The following is a 16,129-nucleotide window of genomic DNA, read 5'->3' on the forward strand; positions in this document are numbered from 1 at the left end:
TTTTCTGAGTGTCCTTCTCTGTGAGTGGGATTACATTTCTTATAATTAAGTTCTGAGAGAACATGAATCACTTTATGAACAGCCATAAGGAGCATACAAATGTTATTCAAAATACCTGAAGATGCCCATCAGCCAGATATCAGCTGCGTCGCTTTACATCACACTCTTGTACTATTTAAATACATAACCTCAGAGTGAAAATGAAAATAAAAAGTTATATTTCAAAAACTCAGATATGATACAGAAATTGCAATATATGTATCACTATCATATCGTCATAAACCACTGAATCAATTAAGACGTGGATGTTGCGTTGTTGAATTGGGTATAATCAATTCCTTTGTTAGATCGAAGGGCTTTGTGCTGCAGCTCTGCTGTCAATAGGTGTCATTGAGAAAACAGTCGCGAGCTGGTTCAGCAATTGGTGAAGTGTGCAAATACTGCCGCCTAGTGGCCCCCCTCTCACACACACGCACACCTTATTTAGACGAGATCAACAGCAACATAGATTCATGAAAATCTACTTTTATTTGGATGCAAAAACAAAACTCACAACTTAAAGCAATACTGTAGCAGAGGAGAGGAATACTGATTGCTGGTTGTTGTATTTCTTACTGTCTCCCTGTTTTGTCTTCCCCAATCGGAACAGGACCAGGACAGCACTCAAAATAAAAGCTGTTTGGTCAAGAACACAGGACATTATCAGAGGATCATGTCAGAAGCTGGAAAACAGCTTTTCTTTGTAGCAATTCTTGCCAAATCTTAGTCCTGTGTTTCTGTACAAAGTAAATTGGCAGTTTTCCTTTTCATTTTCAGTTGTTATTTTACTAATTGGTCCAAACTCACATCGTCAAATCCATCCTTTGATAATGCTCATGGCCAGAGAAGTCATTTGATTTTGTTACATAGAAAAGTATCTCCACTGTTTTAGCTGCCTTACATACAACAACTATTTCTCAATTGTGTTGTCAACTGACAGTGGCCTGGAGTCACACATGGGTATAGGGACTGCGTAAAAAGTCAGTATGAGGTAAAATTCTCCAAAGAAACAATAAAAACATACACATAAAGCAAAGCATATTAAAGCAAAGCCTAAAGGGTGAAAGTAATAATACTGAAGACTGAACATAATCTATTAATTTTCTGTACTGTAAGGTAACTTAGGTCGTTGTCACATTTTATTCCATTGAGTCTTGCAATGTAAACCAATGGTTTGATCCACAGTATGAGCTACATTCCATCATGGTGTAAACGGAAATATACACAAGGCATCTACTCGAAAGGATTGTATCAAAATGTTCTAAAAATATCTCTGGTTGGTTTCACAAAAGCAAACTGTATCAAAAGCATTGGCTGAGAGCAAGCAATATAATAATAGGCTTAAACCCTTTTACACAAGAAAAAAAAAAAAAGAAAGCAGGACAACCAATCATGTCGCTTTGATTGTGGACCTTTGGAGTCCCATACGGCACATGCAATCCACTGAACTCAACACAATCAAAACACGATACAGAAAAAGGATTTTTTACAGCTGAACATCAGAGAGACAACCTTAGTAGGTCTATTGTGCTTCATACAGATTCGGCTTTGCCTGTCTATACAACAATCATGGGCTTTAAACTTCACAGATGTGTTCAAGCTACTGTTAAATGTAGAGGCATAATGGGGCATAAGGGTGACAAACTTTATGAAAGAATTCTAACATTTATAAGAATTATAGCTGAAATTCCTCATCTGATTAGTTCATCTGGGATTGTTTTTTTAAATCCCTTTTCAGCTCAACACCCTTTTGTGTATGACATTGGAGATGTTGATTGTGTACAATGATAGATTCTATTTCTGGCAAAAGCCCTCTCAGTGTTGCTGGCTCTGTGACACCTCCGAGTTAGCATCTATGTAGCCTAAAAGGAGAAATATTCTGGCCTTTTTTAAAGAGCTGACACAGTTTTCTTTAGTGTAAGTGAAATGTCTGTAACATGTTATAGTCAAATTACCCCTTGGTTATAGTACAAAAGCATCCTTTTCTACCATGTCTTTACGGCTCTGTTCACAACAGCTGGCTTTTAGAGGGTGGAGCTTGCATCTCAAATTCCGGGGTGTACCTCTTTTGAAACTGGTGTCACAACTTTGCACTCCCCACTTTAGAGGCACAATAACGCACGTGCAGAATGATAAGGACTTAGGCTGAGATACAGACCGGGAAGCTGAATCATTTTACCCTGATTGAGGTCTGTGATGTCACAGCATCCTGCAAATCTGAACTGCTCATAGCATACTTTCAGACTTCAGCATCCCACACCAAGTGACATGGTTGTCTTATTTGGGAGTTTTTGAGTTGGTTCTGCAATTCAGACACTCACTGTATGCACTTAAACGCAGTAAAAATAAACTATTTCTTTAATTATTTTTAATCCTTATAATGCAGATATTATCTGCAAACACCATGGGCCACGAAGACTGCACGAGCAGCACAGTTAAACTGTAGATTGCACAGAAATCCTAAAAAGTCAATTGAAAACTTAACTATTACATTCCTACGTTCCATAACATTGCACATGCCATTATAAACACTTAGCACCATGCAACCTGAAGATGAGGTGACTCAGGCCTTCTATAAAGTTTTTTTTAAGTCATTTTTTTAAATTATTATTATAATCTTTTTTTTACATTAAATAAGAGTCAGTGAAAAAAAAGGCTCAATGTCATTTCATTTCTACTTCATGTGACTTTTTATATCAATACAGGTTTACATATTAGGCTGGCATTGGATTATCTCTGTAGATTTAAATTATGCTGGCACTTATACTCTAAAGGGCCCTTATTATCAACACTATGGTTGTTTTTAGACTGAACTTACATTTCCTCAATGCAAACGCCACTACAAGCAATCTGCGTATGCTCCAGTTCTTGTTTAACCTTTTGGTAACTGTACAATCATCGTGTGAGGGAGCTTTTTCAGACCGACAGTAAACGAGGTCTCGACGACTGAAACTCACGAACACCGTGGCGATCTCAGCAGTTCAAATGAAGCGGTGCTATGAGTGCAGGCTTGGATGACTGGACTACAGCGTCTGATGTTTTTATTTAAAACATTTTTTAGAGGCCCTCCTCAAGTCCCACCTTCCTATGTTTATTCTGCTCAAAGATGTACAGTAAGTTCAGATTTCATGTCAACACCTCAGTCCCATCTGAACAAGTTTGCCGTGGATGAAGAGATTGAGTGGTCTGAAGTTCTTAAAGGGTGAGATTGAGATGATGCTAGGTACAGAGGTGCATACCACCTGAGGCGGTATGTTGTACAGTGGCGTGTCTCGGTCTGGGTGTGGCTGTAGCGCTCCATCTACTCCTCGGCAGTGTGAGACAGCTGCTTCTCATACAGGCTGAGGACATGATGCACAAACTGGTACTGCTCACAGGTCTGGATCATCCCACCCCTGATAAACACACACAAGATAAAGAGATAGACATCATACATGAACACAGAAATAAATGTTTGTATTTATACATTTTAAGAAGGGCATATGGTTGGGATATTATTCAACCTTGTGCTGTAAGGATATATTTCAAACTAACTATCTTTTTTTTTTATTGCTTAATATGGTTCCTTGTGCCAGTGATACCAGTGTGCCAATTACAAATTTGGCCTGGTGGTGGTGCAAGATTCAACAAAACACAAAACTTGAACTGGTATGAGGGAAGGTCTCAGAACCCTGAAGTGGACTCGGCCTCCTGGGATTCATGAATATCTGTACACAGTATGAAATGTAATGATGGCTGGCCCAAAACGGTAGGGTCAAATAGTTTCTTTGTTGGTGGAAGTTCCTATCTGAGAGGGAAAACCGTGAAATATCTAAATGCCAGCTAAGGTAGGAGCTATATTAATTCTCCTAATGCAAGGGAAATGCTTACTTTCTTATCTCCTATAGCACACACTGGACTATATATATATATATATATATATATATATATATATATATATATATATATATATATATATATATATATATATATATATATATATATATATATATATATATAAAAGGTACTATAGTGCTTTTCTCACAATTCGTTCTGCCTCAGTCATTTTTATTACTCATCTAATTTCTCTAATCTGTCCCTCCTCATCTCCTCCCTCCTCCTGCCTGCGAACCTCACAACAATATTAGCAGAATATTTTAAAGGACGTCTCGATTCTTCAACTGAACTTGGAGGTTGGAAAAGAGAGGAGGTTTATCAGAAGGGCTGTTAGTGAGGCGCATCAGTGACACTGGACTGGATTGCTGGACTAAAGCAAAACATGTCATATTCAGACAGCACCAGCATGGAATAAAAGGTTCATCATATCCTCTGAAACAGCCCACGCAACACAACTGAATGATATTCTGACTTGTCACTTTCAAATTCAACCAGTAATGCCAATAATGACTACTTTTAATTGTCTGCTGGTGCCAGTGTAAAATGTTATTGTGCACATTCACTCTCTGGCATGATATTCATGAACCACAATTAAATCCGTTGTTGTGTGTGCTTACACCTAATTTTCCTAATTATGAGCACTAGAACATTTCACTGGAGATATCAGGCCTTAGTATAATAAAAGCAGTGGTGCATTTGTTTTTTTGGTTTTTATAAAATGATCAGATTGTTTGGACTCTAAAATAAGATATTCTACTTTAGAAAAACATGGTGCGGCTCTCTGTAAACACCAATATTTTATGGTTACACGGTTAATCATTTCCCCCACAGAAATATTACGAGTTGGAGCTTAGTCAAATCAAGTGACGTCAGCAGGGATTTTACGTGAGAACTAAAGATAGACATGGGTGAGTGAGCATATCTCACCTGTCCAGACGGAGCTGGCAGGTGGTTCTCAGGATGTCAACCACACCCTCAGTCCTCAGCTGCTTGCACAGGATGGAGGTGGCAATGAAGCAACCGGTTCGACCAATTCCAGCACTACAGAAAAAAATATATCAATATATATATATATATATATATATAACAACAGATCGAATGAGAGAGAATGACTTAGTGTACTGATTTGAAGTGATTTCACTTCTGCTAGAAAGATCTCCTTGAGCTTAATATCTAAAACGAGATCTTTGTTTGTTCCCGTATGACAAAGGGGCTGCTTTAGCAATGTACCTGCAGTGGACGATTATAGGGCCACAGAAGGGCGGTGCTTCCTCTCTGGCTCGCTCTACTTCCTGTACCAGCTCCAGCAGGGGTGGGGCCTTGTCTGGGGTCTTCTGATCGGGCCAGGAGGTGTACCAGTACTGCCGCAGGCTCCGCTCCTCTCCCCCACTCTGTCACGCACACACAGACGCATACAGGAAAGCATGGCAAGATACAAGTGAACAGATCCACGTTCAAAACACACTTCTGTCAGCCAGCTGGGCTGCACGTTTAACCACACAGCTACATTGGTGTCAGTTGCCATGACAACAAAGAACGCATAGCAAGACGTGCAAAAAGCAGCATTATGAAAAAAAAAAAGATTTTATAGTCTATTCTTTCCTTGACAGCACTGTGCACAATCAACTCTATCACTGGCCACTAATCCCTGAGTGTCAGTCTACCAGTAATTATTAATGCTACAGATACGCAACATAACCAGAGATAAACAAACAGCAAGCTTTTAACTCAGAGCCCATTTATTTAATGAATGGGGATAATTAATCAGATCCAGAATGCATTAACTCAGTGATGACCTCAAATTCAGTAAAAACCATCATAAAAACAAAAATGGAAGTATGACCACAACAGAATAAAACAACATAATAATTCCTCTTTTAATTAAATTAATAGGGTTTTACATTTTAGCTCATAATGATAATTCTCTAAAGAATAGAACGCCTTTTCTGACAAAAATATAGAAGAATCACAATGTAAAATCCTGCTTACAGATATTCTAGGAGCCCTTTAAACCAGATGACGTGAGGCTGAAATGGAGGAAAAGGCAACCAAATGTGTAATGAAATGCTGATTTAGTTGTTTTAAGTTGTTTCATTTCTTACACTGTTAGATTTTCTGAGCATGGATGGCTGCTCTGGCGCTCTTGGAGTTCCTTAACAACTTTTTCAACAGAGATTTTTCTTATGTTTTTGATGCAGATGATAGCCAGTTCATGCATGGCTTTAGGTTTCCAAGGGCTGATTTAAAGGTAATGCAACAAAGCATGCTCTGTCTGTACATTAATATTTCCCTCCTGGCCACACCCATGCAGAGCTGTGTTAAACAATATATAGTCTAAGTATTCATGCACTGCAGGAAAAGTGTACTACTACTGTAGCCTTGACGCTGTTCTTATTGGAGTTGATGCAGAATTTATAGAGCAGTCGGTGTGGTGGATTATGAATTAAAACTTCTACTGATAGTAAATAAAAAAAAAAGATTTTTGAGCTTTGTTTGTATTCATCTCTATCACTGTGACATATTAACAGTCTTTTTACTGGTTACCTTCAGAGTAAACACCCTAAGGCTGTAGTCATCCTCTTGAGTTACCGAGGCAACGGTGATCTCTATGCCCTCGTGGGTCACTGCGTCCTCAGGCCAGTACTCCACGCATTTCTACGCAATGAACAAACAAAAAAAAGATTTTTACATTTGCCGTTAACAACTTCTAGTAGGATGTCTAATAATCTGACCATTCACCCATCACATCACGGTCATCATCACTGTTTATCATGTCTCCACAATAACCTCGTTTTTCTCCTCCAAGTTGGTGATCATCACTATGATTGGGCTCCTCTCCTGCCACACCATCCTCCAGAAGTCCCCCACGGTGTTGACTGTGGGACCCTGGGTGGCAATGTATGCTTGCTCCTCACCCCCATAACCCTGCACAGACGGACACGCGCACCAAAACAAATATGCTGAGCTTTGACAGTTATCTAACTGTGAATAGTAAAGACTGAGCCACAGAGTATAGCTAAATCAAAAGTGCCTACATCACAGATTGCTGCTGGACCAACAGTTTATCAGTACTTAGACACATTTTCACTTACTTTGAGATAATTAGCATTCATGTAGGTGGAGAGAAAATCATCTTCATCCTGTGACTTCAAGATGACTCTGCTGTGTGTATCTGCAGGTGGACGGTGTGAACTCATGAGTAAGAGGACCAGAACGTTCAATTACATGAGAGATTTGTTACACTGTCGGTGCCATATCTCATTGTGAGCATAAAAGCCACACAAAAGACATTCCACAGACACGTCGGAGAAATACACTTCATGAGGATGTGAACTTGTTAAAGTGCAGCAGCGTAATTATTCTAAGATCTGATGTTTTTTGATTGCTTTCACATGTGCTGCGGATGTACTCACTGGGTAAAATGGTTTTGTAACGGTTCTTTCTCACCAGCCCTGGGTAATTGTACTCCTTAGGGTCCACAAAGTTCATGGGAGTTTCCTGCAAGCGAACAAAACACAATTGGGGCTTAGAAAATCAAGTAAAAGCCAGTCTTTGCAGAAAGAAATCCATGCACTCGCTTGTAACAAACAAACAAAATAATATTGAAAGACATGTATCCCCAATGCCCTTCACGCCAAACTGTTGCTGTCTAATTACACATGACTTGAAGGCTTCTGGTAATGTTTTTATGATCATGAGCACTCATTCTTTATGCCTAGCAGACACTAGAATCCTCAGTGGGTTTTTATATGCAAAAATACTTGTATCCTACCATTCTTCGCCCACTGACAGGCGGTGGAAAAGCTTACGGGTGTGTGCACAGCTCTGACTAGTGTTTGTGCGTGTGTGGGCTTGTGCACGAGTGCCCGCGTCTATGTATGTGCATTAGTGTCAGCGTACGTCTTTTCCGGTGAGTCTCTGTTAATGTTGAGTGTAGGTTGCCGGGCTGTTGCTGATGCACTCACATAAAACTCAGCCTGCAGGCTCTGGTCATCCATGGCTCTTATGTGCAGCATGGCAGGGGTCAGGATGTGTGTGCCCTGTCGAAGGTACTCCTGGGCCGACTGGTCTCTGGGAGAGAGCTGGGCCCCGTAGCCGTAGGGCTCCGTGCAGCCTGGTGTGCACATGTCCAAGGTCAGAGAAACGTTGGAGCCTCTCCTGTGTAATTCAGTCAGAGGTAGCATAAACAGATGAACAGTGTGTGCATTGGATATGTGAAATTATACATCCAAAATGCTGTTCTCCAACCTTTCCTGAAGCCCCACCGGTGTGACGGTGAGGGTTGCGGCATCTCCCTCCATCCTAGAGTCCGTGCTCATGTCAAATACAGGGGTCTGAGGCACAGGGTCCAGGTCCAGCAGATCCTCTTGAGCGTCCGTCCACTCGGACAGGGTGAACGAGGGCTGGCGGCTCACAGACTGACGACGGTCGGGAACGTCTCGTGACACTGTTCCTGATGACCACAATCCAGTGCCGTAGCGCCACTTACACACCATGTGAATGACCTGAGGAGAGATGATCCACAGAAAAGAGGGAATGGCATCATTTCCTTCCATAATTGTGCATTTAATCCTAGGACCTGACCAATTTACAAAACTTGTTTTACTGACTGTTGTGATCCCTTTACGGTATGGTTACACGCAAAAGTTGATACCCCCTCTTTAAATCATATTTACTTTTTAATGCAAATATAGATAATATGGTTGTAGTGAGTCTTGATACTAAGAACCTCCAGCCTCAGGCGAACAGTAATGTATATTTTCTTTACAGTACTAGTATTTATGTTACATAAATTAAGCTACAAAGAAAGGAATGTTAAAAATGTGTTCTGTACAAAGTGCAACCATAATTCACTAGCCTCTAGATGCAACTTTTAAAAGCAAGAACTTGAAGTAGCAATTTCCTGTATAATTATTTGAGTCTCCCACAGGAATTTTGTCCCATTTTTCCTCCTTTCTTCCGCTTTTCTCAATATTTCATACGTTTATTGACGTTTTCAGATACTCTTTTCTGAATGTCTGTCATAAAGCTCCCATATTATGGAGTTTTGATCCACATTTATATTGATCAAGCTCCATTAAAGTCATGTTAAATTGACTGCAACTCAAAACCTCCATGTTTAGCTTTTTTTGGCCACCTTAGTCAACCAATCCAACATGTTTCAGGAGAATCTTTCTTTTTGAACTAAAACTGCATCTAAAGGGGGCAAGGCCGACCCCAAGGGGCTACACTGCCTTTGCTAGTTTAGTGCCATCCAGGAAGTAGGTGCAGCAGCAGTTCCTCGACTGACCACTGAGGGCTGGCTCCCAAAGTGAGTAAATCTTCATTGAACCTGTTAAAATGTGTTAAAATGGCAAACTTTGCTGCAGAAATCCACTTATTTACAGTCTGGTTCAAAAGTCAAGAGATGTAACATCTATGACAACTATATGGGGGGTGAATTTTTATTTACCTTATCAGGTAGAATTACATAAAACAATAAATCCAACACTGATTTGCCTGCTTTTTTGATGGATGCAGCTAGTTGCAAGATGTCATCACTTCAGCTACTTAAAGCTTAGCTCTGTCTTGATTTGGACTTCAGAGCTGTAAACAAAAACTTAAAAGAGCGTCATTTTAATGAAAAAATTTTATTACTAGATTTCCAGATTACTGGAAAAATGTTTTTTTTTTTTTTTTTTTTAAAGTAGTTTCGGATGTGAAATTGTCCAATATTTTACCATGACGACACAGATGGCCACACCAATGCCCGCAGTTCCATGGACTATCCAGCTGTGCTGTTTAGTGTTTGCCACCTCCCTCATCAACACCATGGACTGACCAAAGCAGAGAAACACAAAGTGTTAGAGACATGAGTTGGAAGTTTCACATCTATATTCTGTCTGTGCGTCAAATCCAGGACTAATACTTACATCCATTCCAAAAATCGGCTGGCACGGCAAGATGAAAGCAAGATAGAAGTCAATGACCTGCAGGGCTTTGTAGATGGAAGAGAGTGGTCCATTTCCTTCCACCACAAAAAACACCCAGTACCCCTAGGGGGAGAGAAAGAGCGAGGGCAGAGTGTCACTATACTTCAGTCATTCATGCACTGATAATCAGGCGGCTGCTGGCTTGTGAAAAGCAAATGAAGAAAGGGAAATGGTCTTTTATACAGGCATAGAAAATATGTAAATTGACCACACACAGTCTCTTGTCATAATCATGGCAGCATTCAGAAGGTTCCTCTTTTATTTATTTCACTCATTATAATGTTGCACCTGTGCATTTTTTTTTCCCTTGTATGAATCAAACATGAAGTCAATTAAAACAGAGATGGACGGAGGGAATGAAGTGGTCTCCGATATCAGGAGAATATGAGAATGTTATGAGTGTGTGAACAGAAAATGATGGGTAAAAAATAAAGACAGGGGATTTTTTTCATGCATCATTTTCAGTATTCAGATTTTTTTTTTTGCGCTGATTCACATACCGTGACTTGGGAGATGATAAACAGTGCAGCCCAGCAGTGGATCTCAACCACGAGCGTGTACACCTTATATATAAAAACCTCCTCGGCCTTTGTGCTTTGACCCCCTGTGGATCCATCATTACAGTCGAGGAGCCCGTCCTTCTTAGAGGCTCTATCGCCTATTTTCTCAGCTTTTGTGGGCTCATCTAGCCAGACAGGATCCTCATCGGGCTTCAGAAAGATGGAGTCTTCAGTGTGCGAACGAGTGGAGCTACTCAGTCGGCGGGTCATGGTCCCCCTGTAAAAGAGGTTATTTTGAGTGAAGTATATTTGATTTCTCTTTATGTTATTAATACGTTTGATATAACAGGAGTCTTATTTTTGAGAAAGCTGCACATACAACACTTGCTTAACTTCCTAAATAACAAGAGAACACTCAAGAATGTGACCTCCAAAAAAGTCCAAAAATTAAAACTGGTCTCTGCTTTGCATCTTTCCTTGACCTGTCATAGACACAAAAAGCATCTTGCTGGCTGGTGTTTGTTCTGGGGTTTATTTACTCTTTTTTGTGATCTTTAATTCAAGGCTTTTACTGCTCACATGGCCATCAAAATGTATGCAATTTCTACCGGGATAAAAAGTTTTTCTTTCAGTTCAGTTACATACATTTGTAATATTGTTTGAATGTGTTTGATTGTCTGTTTGTAAATGAGCGTGTGTATGACAAAGAGGATTGCATTTAATCCACAGACCCATTTAGAAGTACAGCTAAATAGCTTGGAGTGGCTCTCATCTCCGAATCTTCTTGTCTCCTTTTGATTGGTCTCTTTTGTGTGTGTGTGTGTGTGTGTGTGTGTGTGTGTGTGTGTGTGTGTGTGTGTGTGTGTGTGTGTGTGTGTGTGTGTGTGTGTGTGTGTGTGTGTGTGTGTGTGTGTGTGTGTGTGTGTGTGTGTGTGTGTGTGTGTGTGTGTGTGTGTGTGTGAGAGCGAGATGCTCTATTGTCGAGAGATGAGTCAGGGGTAGTGTGTTTACAGTCCTGACCGTCACCTTGGCAACAGAGTGGCTCTCATCCCTCTCATCCGTCCTGAGCATTATCATCAACCTTCATCAACACACACACACACACACACACACACACACACACACACACACACACACACACACACACACACACACACACACACACACACACACACACACACACACACACACACACACACACACACACACACACACCTCGTTATCAGTCTGCGGCGTATTCAAAGTGCTTTTTTGCCCTCCACTTTTGTCCTTCAACCATTAATAAAGGTGTTTTGTACATTTGGATGATTACCACCACATTATTTGTGCGGATGTGTGAGAGCGGGGGCTTATGAGAGAGTTGGTACACTGTTTGCACACACATCACTTATTGTCTGAATGTGTTGATGGTGGCTAAATTTGTCATGTGTGAGTTTGGAATAAGTTTTCATCAGCGACGACCCCCCTACAGGGGACAACAACAATCTCCCTATTGGCTCGGTGGGATACATAAAGAACCACACAACCGGACGAGTGACTTACCTATGAGAGATGGCAGCAAACTGGCGAGGAAGTCAGATCACATGATCAATTTGAATCCTGTATCTTGCAGCAACCAGTTTTTAGCAGCCATTGTGTGGCAGAGTCAGTTCTGAAAGACACAGGACAGGAGCAAAGTGTTACATCTCATAACTTTAAATTCAAAAGCAAATTTGAACAGCAATCATTGTCATGGATACTGTTCTAACGATCTCAATCTTTCCCCCTAATGCTACATTTACAGTAGAGACACGCTGTGACCAATTTAACTGGTCAGACGGAGGGTTAGTCATCCAGTTTCCTTCCTAGATGGATCTGAGTAGCACTCTTGTCAGCTCCCAGCTGTGCTTTCATGAGTGGAGGATGGTGATGTGAGATGACACTGTAAACTGTCAGTATTTTTTTCTTACTCTGCCTCTCTCTCCTTCCCCAACTCAGGGATGATTCAAGCCACACTACGCCGATTCCCTCAGAAACACATGCAGATATCTCAGATAGCTCGGCATGCATGAAGTCGAGTTTTCCCTACTCTGCTCTCCTTTGCCTTTTGTGCTCCTGGACCCTGTTGAAGGAACCGGGGGTGAGCTCAGCGGAATATGAGACCACACCGGCAGCAGAAGATCCACTGGTGTGTGTCTGTGTCAGAGAGACAGAGTGCAGGTGCTGAACGGAGGGGAGCTGCTTTCCCTCCGCTCTTTGCTCGCTGTGAAGGTGGTTTTGAAGTGATGACGCCAGTTAGCCCACCTCGTAGCCATGGCAATGTGCATACATGCAATGTACAGTATGTATAAGTGTATACACACACACACACAGACACACACACACACACACACGTATAAACACACACAGGCGTAGATCTGGTTTCATAAGATAAAGTTTAGTGTGTTTCCATTTTTAAACAATAGGTGAACAGGTAGATGAGTGGATGGAGGGCTGAACGGGAGGAAAAGCAACTCTTTTTTCGTCTGAAGTTTGTCTGAAGCAATGACGCAGTGAGGTCGGCGTTTTGGTAACTGTGGCAACCAACATTTAGCAGTGCACACACACAACGCATACGCACAAACACAAAAAGGCAGGCACAGCGCATGAAAAAACAAAAAACTCAAACATACATCTGCACTGGGAGAGCTGTGACAACATCCACGTTTGTCTAAATAAAAACTAAATAAAAAATCTCCCTCTCTCTGTTATTATTCTTTAAGGTAAACAGCTCTGTTTTTCCAGACTCTTGCCTTAGCTGCTGAGGTCTTTCTTGGAAAATTGTCTAATACGTTTAACCAGAGCGGCAGTGAAGCTCTTAGAAACAGTGACATCTTTAGTGTCATCCACCTGCAGACAACTCAGGGATAATCTCTTACTTGGTTTCTCATCATGCCCTGTCAAATCATCTTTAGAGATTTAGAGTATTAGAGTAACTCTAAATACCTTTTTAATTGTAGGATTAAAGATAGCAATTTATATTCAGTAATACAGAAAAGGCGGGGATTGTGATGCTGTGTACAACACACTGTTTATATTTCATTGTAGCTCTGACACATTTGAGCACCAACAAAATATAAACGCTAAGGTTGGAAGAACGCATGAAGTGCTCTTAAACTGATTCATGCATGGTTTTATTCTTATTTCACTCTTTTTTGTGCTTAACTCAACCTATCTGGTATTTGTGAAAATGTGGGGATATCATCTAAAATTTGAATATTCAATGTTATTCTTTTGAAAAGTGATGATGATGATGATGATGATGATGATGATGATGATGATGATGATTATCAGTACCCACAAAGTGAAGTCACTTCAGCAAAGTATCACAAGTAAAGGAACTCACAATGATTATTCATTACTCATAAAGTAAAGACCAGATAATGAGAAAGTTTTGCTGAATATTATTATATAAGGATTTAGTTTAATTGAAAAAAATATATACAAAAAATAAAAATCACAGCTTCAAAAGTGCATTCAGCAAAAAGGCTTCGGCCAAATGTGTTCATAGCAAATAAGTCAAACCTGAAAGCTGATTCAGCCTCACCCCTCTTTCTGAAGGTCTTCTGTCCTTGGGTCCTTACAAACATCACCCGCTCATGCTTCAAATAGTATGGGCATAGTGTTTCCATTGATCTGCATCCATTCAAGAACCTACTGTCCAGCTGGGTGTAAAATGAGTTATACAATAAGCCCTTGGCTTCTGTCCCGGAAGGACTGCAGGACCAGGATTGACCGACTGCTTGCCAGTTGTTTAAAGCCCTTTCCTGCAATCAGGAACAAGGGGAATTAATGTCGTGACAGCTGGCTTTTGCTTTAATGGATATTCCTGATTCTCTGGAATGATGTCTGGAAAATATTATATCCAAATCTTCTTTGCTCTATCTATTTTTATTTATTTTTATTTTTTTAATGTTCAGCCTCTTCAGCCATCTAATCACCATTTCCAAATTATCTCTGGTGGATTGTGAGATCATTTAGATGTTCCAGGTCACAACAAAAGGAAATAAAGAGAGAATATTGAGCTTGGTGCTGCAGTGCTCATGTGGCAGAGAGATGAGATGAGAGGAAGCTCTCACTGAAAGTGATGACGGGATGGTAATATGAGATAAAGTCACGAAGGCCAGGACCCGTCTCATCCACCTTTTTTTTTTCCACCTCATGCACAAACAAATGGAGATTAAAATCTTGACATCGATGCAGAAAAGCTCACGATGATCCTGAAACGAAAGACCAAGCAGGCTTGCAGCTTTCTCTTGTATATCACAGAGACAATTAATTGATGAGATCTACTGCTCACATAGACTCACAGCAACTCCAAAAGATAAATCACATTATCATACAAATAAATCCACAATGCATCAGAAGCTATTAATGACTGAAAAGTGCTGCATAGTAAATTGATTTACAGGTTGCTGAAGATAAATCCGGATTCCCAGTGACAAAAGGGTTGTGTTACATGATTGCGCTGCATCAAAGCACCAGTGCAGGAATGGCATTCGCTGGCAGTCATTCATATTAAGACAAAACACCATTCATATCACGTACATGTCTATGGTGAGCCAGAGCAACCACACAGTGCAGAGCTGGATGGATTAGTAATGAATCATCCAGGGAGGTGGACTGTTGCGTGTCTCTCTCTGGTGACTCCCACATTGTCACAGAGACATGATACAACCCAGAGGAAATGAAGCTTTGAGTAGTATATTAGGGAAGGAAAATGCACAGGTATAACAGCTGTATCAAAGAAACAACCTGTTGGCAAATGATCAGTCATTAATCTGAGACTAAAAACATGAACGTTGCTAACCAGGGGAGGGGGAAAAAAACATATGAGCCGAGGGGGCTTTGCTGAGGAATTGGTATTCACCTCATGTCGCACAGACACACACGGGGGGGAAAGAAGGGAGAGACAGGAGAAGGAGAGGGGGGTTGAGGCTGGAACAGCCATAGCGTTGAGCCCGGTTAGGACAGGTCCTCTTACCTGGCTGAAATGGTCTTCGCATCCCAATCTGCAACTCTGCTCCCTCTGAGCCAAAGAGCAGGAGCCAAACACCAACAACCACGGCGATCCCCTTTCACTGCTCCTCTGTCTGGGTGAAGGGGGGAACGTGTTTGACCAGAAGCAAGGTTTGTATGGAGAGCTAGAGTGGACAGATGTAGACGTGTATGTCCATGTGTGAAGGAGAGATAGATGGGTTTTCTTTGTATCCTGGAGGAAAGAGAGATCCACAGGCGGCAGCTTCGTCTAGGTATATGCAGCAAGAGGCTGTGCGGTAGCCTTGGCAACAGAGCCAGAATGAGGGAGCGAGAGTGAGAGAGCTGGAGAGTGTGAGAGAGAAACCGTGTGTGCATGTGTGTGTGTGTGTGTGTGTGTGTGTGTGTGTGTGTGTGTGTGTGTGTGTGTGTTTAGTGATGAATGTAGCGAGGACATAAATCTGGTTGTACACTCACCTTTAAAGAAAGGTAAACAATTACATTTTTTAAGATAATCAAGGTGATATTATACATATTCATTATCACTGGGGGAAACCCTGTAAACATGCCCAAACCATGAATGAATCATGCTAACTGAAGATTTTCACTCAGTCACTGCCCAAATATGTTAAACTTACATAAATACACAAAAATTATCTATTGGGTGAGAGTGACTAAGGTCACTGTAGTTGTCATTTATCGTCTTATTGCATATATATATATATATATATATATATATATATATAT

At 40.8% G+C, this 16,129-nt stretch overlaps 1 protein-coding gene across 1 annotated transcript; it reads right to left on the reverse strand.

The window, feature by feature from the left end:
- Positions 1–509: 509 nt before the first annotated feature.
- Positions 510–15,690, reverse strand: LOC133444026 (tyrosine-protein phosphatase non-receptor type 5-like). Its single transcript, XM_061721450.1, has 14 exons — positions 15,390–15,690; positions 11,930–12,038; positions 10,388–10,664; positions 9,828–9,950; positions 9,636–9,731; positions 8,164–8,420; positions 7,881–8,073; positions 7,329–7,413; positions 7,008–7,087; positions 6,703–6,840; positions 6,460–6,570; positions 5,146–5,306; positions 4,843–4,956; positions 510–3,434 (listed from the first exon to the last, which is right to left on the reverse strand). The coding sequence occupies exons 3-14, from the start codon at positions 10,655–10,657 to the stop codon at positions 3,341–3,343; spliced, it is 1,722 nt and encodes a 573-aa protein (XP_061577434.1). The 5' UTR covers positions 10,658–10,664; positions 11,930–12,038; positions 15,390–15,690; the 3' UTR covers positions 510–3,340.
- Positions 15,691–16,129: the final 439 nt, after the last annotated feature.

This window comes from Cololabis saira, chromosome 5, assembly GCF_033807715.1.
Source record: "Cololabis saira isolate AMF1-May2022 chromosome 5, fColSai1.1, whole genome shotgun sequence".
Taxonomy (NCBI): Eukaryota; Metazoa; Chordata; class Actinopteri; order Beloniformes; family Belonidae; genus Cololabis; species Cololabis saira.

Excerpts from the sequence above, each read along its gene's own strand:
- LOC133444026 (XM_061721450.1), bottom strand. The coding sequence starts at position 10,657 with ATGACCCGCCGACTGAGTAGCTCCACTCGTTCGCACACTGAAGACTCC. Across the intron at positions 6,571-6,702 it reads ACTTGGAGGAGAAAAACGAG|AAATGCGTGGAGTACTGGCC; the intron begins GTTATTGTGGAG and ends TTCATTGCGTAG. Across the intron at positions 3,435-4,842 it reads TGCCAGCTCCGTCTGGACAG|GGGTGGGATGATCCAGACCT; the intron begins GTGAGATATGCT and ends TGTGTTTATCAG.